This window comes from Austrofundulus limnaeus, unplaced genomic scaffold, assembly GCF_001266775.1.
Source record: "Austrofundulus limnaeus strain Quisiro unplaced genomic scaffold, Austrofundulus_limnaeus-1.0 Scaffold322, whole genome shotgun sequence".
Lineage (NCBI taxonomy): Eukaryota > Metazoa > Chordata > Actinopteri > Cyprinodontiformes > Rivulidae > Austrofundulus > Austrofundulus limnaeus.
In genome coordinates, this window is record NW_013952724.1 from 220,574 (window position 1) to 224,881 (window position 4,308).

Genomic DNA, 4,308 nt, shown 5'->3' on the forward strand with positions numbered 1-4,308 from the left:
GACTTGTTTTTTTCTGAATAGTATTGTTCATCACAAAGATAAATATTTCTTACTTGTGTCTGGTAATTAAAGATTCAAACAACATGCACAAACACCAGATTTAATTTGAGTTGACTTGTTTTTAAAAATCAGCTTTTCTGGAACTAGAATTTGTAGATAAAATCAGATGCTCCTGACATCAGCAAGTGTTGGAGTTGGGTCAATGAAACTAGATGAATTAATTTAAACTTTTTCTGTTCTTAGCCACGAAAAAAAAAATCTACCATGCAACAGTGATGTTCAGGAAGAGAAAACTCTGAAGGTTTGTCATGGTGATTTGTGGATTTGCAGCTGTGCTAATGTAAACAATTTGATATTACGTACAATCATACCATCAACACAACGTTTGCTGGACTGATGAAACAAAAATTTAATTCCCAGACATCCAGTAAAATGTTAAAAGTAGTAAATGGTCTGAACTTACATAGGATTTTATCAAGCCCAGTCAGACCCCAAAATGCTTTACATTTACAGTCATTCACMCATGCACTCACACATTCACACTTATGGTGATAAGCTACATTGTAGCCACAGCTGCCCTGGGGCAAACTGCCATGCACCTGCACCACTGGACCCTCTGACCAACATTGGCAAGGTGGGAAAAGTGTCTTGCCCAGGGACGCTGACTGAGACAGCTGGAACGGAGGACCAAACCTACGACCCATCGTTACAGGACAACTCCCCCAACCACTCCACCACAGCCAACTTAATCATCTTACCACTCTATATAAAAARACTTTCCACACACCTGAGCAATCTTCACCCTCTTCTTGTTTATGTCATCCTGCTGAGGCTCCACCTGCTTCTGTGAGTCGTCCAACTGAAACTCAAGCAGGAACTTCAGTTTCTCCAGGTTCTGGACCTTTTTCTTCAGATCAGAAATGGTGATGTCCTGAGTGAATATGAAAATGAGAGTTTGGTTCGTGTTAGGTATTTTGACATACAGGCTATCTGCCCACATTTACTGGAAGCATTTATGCAAAGTTAAAGTGCATAAATSAAATCCATATTCTTTTTCAGTTTTTATTTCATAATATTTTTAACACAATGGCAGCAGCGCATAGTGACTGACAGCTCACAGCATTTCTGCCTTCATGCCTTTCTTCTCTCGTCCTCCTGGAAAAGAGGCAGAGACAGAAATGAGGAGGCATTATCTAATGTGGCAAACTGCAGCCATTAAATAACCTTTGTAGGTTTTTTATTTTCTGGGCTATTTTTTTTACATTTTGTAACAGTCAAAAGCAGGACAGTGTGTGTACGTCGCATTGTGCGTGTTGGGCCTGGTGTGGGACAGATGCACTGCTTTTCAGCGCCATGCGCATCGTGCTCATGGGGCCTGTATTTGTGTGAGGTGCGCTGATGAGCTTTTCTTCAATAAAATCCTGCACGTGCCACATCTGAGGCAAAACTGCAAAACCAACATGACAACTGCTACATTCTATTGAATGTTTAGTCATTGTCATTTAAAAAGGAAGTGATGGGTAAAAACTGAACATGACAATTTTTTTACCCTGTCAGTCAAAATGATGGACAGCAAAAAAGTCTGGCTGGTTGTGCGTGAAAATCCCAGTAGATCAGCAGTTTCTGAAAAATTCAGAGCAGCTCATTTGGCACCAACAACCATGCCACGTTCAAAGTCACTTAAATCATTTTTCTTCCCCATACTGATGCTCAGTTTGAACCGCAGCAGATCGTCTTGGCCATGTCTACATGCCTAAATGCACTGAGTTGCTGCCATTGTCATGTTTTGGCAGCTCCATATGGTTCTCAGCAGCTTGTCAACCACAGCCTGTTCTCCAGCTCCTCTGCTCATGCCATGCCCCCTGCTTCACTGCCACAGTAATCACTTTCATCTGTTTCACCTGTTCTGCCTCCCATTTAAGCACCATGCCCACAGTCTCTCACTGCCAGGTTATTGAACGGTTCACCAAGTAGATGTCCGGCATTATTTCCATGCCTGATCTCTAGACCTTCGTCTCCTGCCTGTTCCTTGCCAACGCTGTTTCTGATCCTTGGCTTTCAAGCCCGTTTCTGCCCCCTGGACACCGCTACCTGGATTGTGATTTGGATTTGTTTTTGAATTTCTCACCTCCCAGCTCTCACCTTGGACCACCCTCTGGATTACCAAAACCAGTCAGCCCCTTTACCCGGATCTGTCCCCTCTCGGATCACCATGAGTTGTAGACTCGCCTGCACTAATCCATCCGCAGATTGAAGGTCAGTAACAACTTTTTTATTCAGCAAATCCACCTTATCTGTTCCCGACACTCATCAGTGTTCTGCTACACAGTGTGGTCTGCTTCAAGGGTCCAGAGGATCACTCACATCCAGCGCTTTAATAAACCTTTTAAATCTGTTTTTTGTCTCCAGTGATTCTGAATCCTAAACAACACACTTGTAAGCCATGGGATTGGCTGATTCGACGTTTGCTTTAATGAGCAGTTGGACAGGTGTACCTAATAAAGTGGCCAGTGAGTGTATATGTCTTATTGTTTTACTTAATGTAACTTCCTCAGACTGGAGCATTCTGTAGAACCATGCTGCAGCATTATAATAAAACTACCACCGAACATGGTTACCTTAAGTTTTTATTTCACGTTTATTTTGGAAATTCCTTTGCCACCCCACATGAATCTTTTGTTTGAGAGGTCCCATGGTACTGTGTTTTCACTGAATGAGCCCAAACAATAACAGATTCTGTTCACTGCTTTTTTTTTTCACCCATCATTAATGTGAGGTAAGGGAGCAGTTATGGATTAGGTGTCTTGCTCAAGCACATTGCAACAAAAAGGGAAAGGTGGGGAATTGAACATGTACACGGTGAGTCATGACTTCTAGACTGGTTTCAAAMGTTCCCAAATGCTGAGAAACATTTTTCAGTCAAGTTAACTTGATGGCTGGACACATGAGAAACACTGAACCAGTTTAAGACTTGATTTTTATTGGCTGGTTGTACTGTACATGGAGACGTGCTGCTGGCATGCATCCTGTCAGAACACTATTTAAATAAATGTATGCTAATCAAATCAATGAGGGTAAAAAGATTCTGATCCCTGTCACCTTGTCTTGGCTGGTCTTCTCGTGTCCAGAGATCTGTCTCTTCAGGTCTGTGATGTCACCCTCCAGAGAGCTGACCAACCCCAGGAGACTCTGCTGCTCTTGCTTCAGCTTGTTTATGTCAGCACACCTGTCATCAATCTGTCTCTGTAGACTGTACAGCTGTGAGAACACAGACAGACACGAGTGAAGAGAAAACTACACAACGAGACCAAGAACAAACAATTCAACAGAGAAACATCAAAAATAGTGAAAAATCTTTGGCCTTGTCCAGACTGGAGTGTTTTTCCACAAAACAATTTTTTTTTGTTTCTAAAAACTATGATGTGCTGCTGAGGCTGCAACTAGACTGAAGAGGCTGAAATGATTTGTCTGCTGCCACGTCACATTCAGCAAACACTACCATCTTCAGGAAAAGTGTGTAAATGAGCAGCATAAACATTTTGTATTCACCACCTGTACATATTCAGGTGCTCGTGCAGGAGGAGAGGAAATTTACTAATACCACCCTAAAAACACCATATAAGGCTACGTTTCCTGCCTCACATACCAGGAAGTGTTCATTCGTGAAAATAACAGTGCAAAGTAAAAAGAATAACTTCCGATTTCAGAGATTGAAGTCCTGCTTTGAGATCCTGAAAAGAAAATCTGTCATTTTTAGCAGCGTCAGCTGTGGTTTTAAAGGACCTGCTAAAGCCAAGGAATGAATGACTGCTGTCAATGCCGTGTCTCCTGTAKGTCGTGCAGTCACAGAAATTGAAATCTAAATCATCTCTCTCTAGTCCTGCTCTTGTTTTCCTTTGGTCAAATATTTTTAATTCAAGTGTAAACAGTGTTAAATAATTTTCATTTATTCAGAAGAAGAGCCACAGTCCGGACCAATGTGCCAGTCCCTCGCCGTCTCCCCCGCCCGTCGTAAGTGGTGTCAGATGTGATTCTGAAAAAAGCATTTTAAAATGTCTCCAAAATATGTCTGGCATTTTGGAGAAAATAGCATAGCTGATGTGCTCAATAAATCTCAACAAAATAAAATTTGATAAAAAAATCTGATTAACGCTCATCATATACTTTGACAAATTAAACGTCAATTAATGCATAATTTAGGTTTGTAGTTTAAAATTTTCATATTAATATTGTAGTGTTAAACAACAGCATTAATAGCCAATTTAATTTAATTTAACCAATTTATATTGTTAGTCTACATTATTACCT

At 41.0% G+C, this 4,308-nt stretch overlaps 1 protein-coding gene across 3 annotated transcripts in view; it reads right to left on the reverse strand.

The window, feature by feature from the left end:
- Positions 1-4,308, reverse strand: part of cfap57 (cilia and flagella associated protein 57) — a 63,238-nt gene that overhangs the window by 17,373 nt on the left and 41,557 nt on the right. For all 3 annotated transcript variants that reach the window (XM_014022271.1, XM_014022269.1, XM_014022272.1), the window contains 2 exons: positions 3,100-3,258; positions 788-931 (listed from right to left, as the gene is read on the reverse strand). In XM_014022271.1, the coding sequence (XP_013877725.1) occupies positions 788-931; positions 3,100-3,258 (303 nt within the window). The remainder of the gene's footprint in view (positions 1-787; positions 932-3,099; positions 3,259-4,308) is intronic.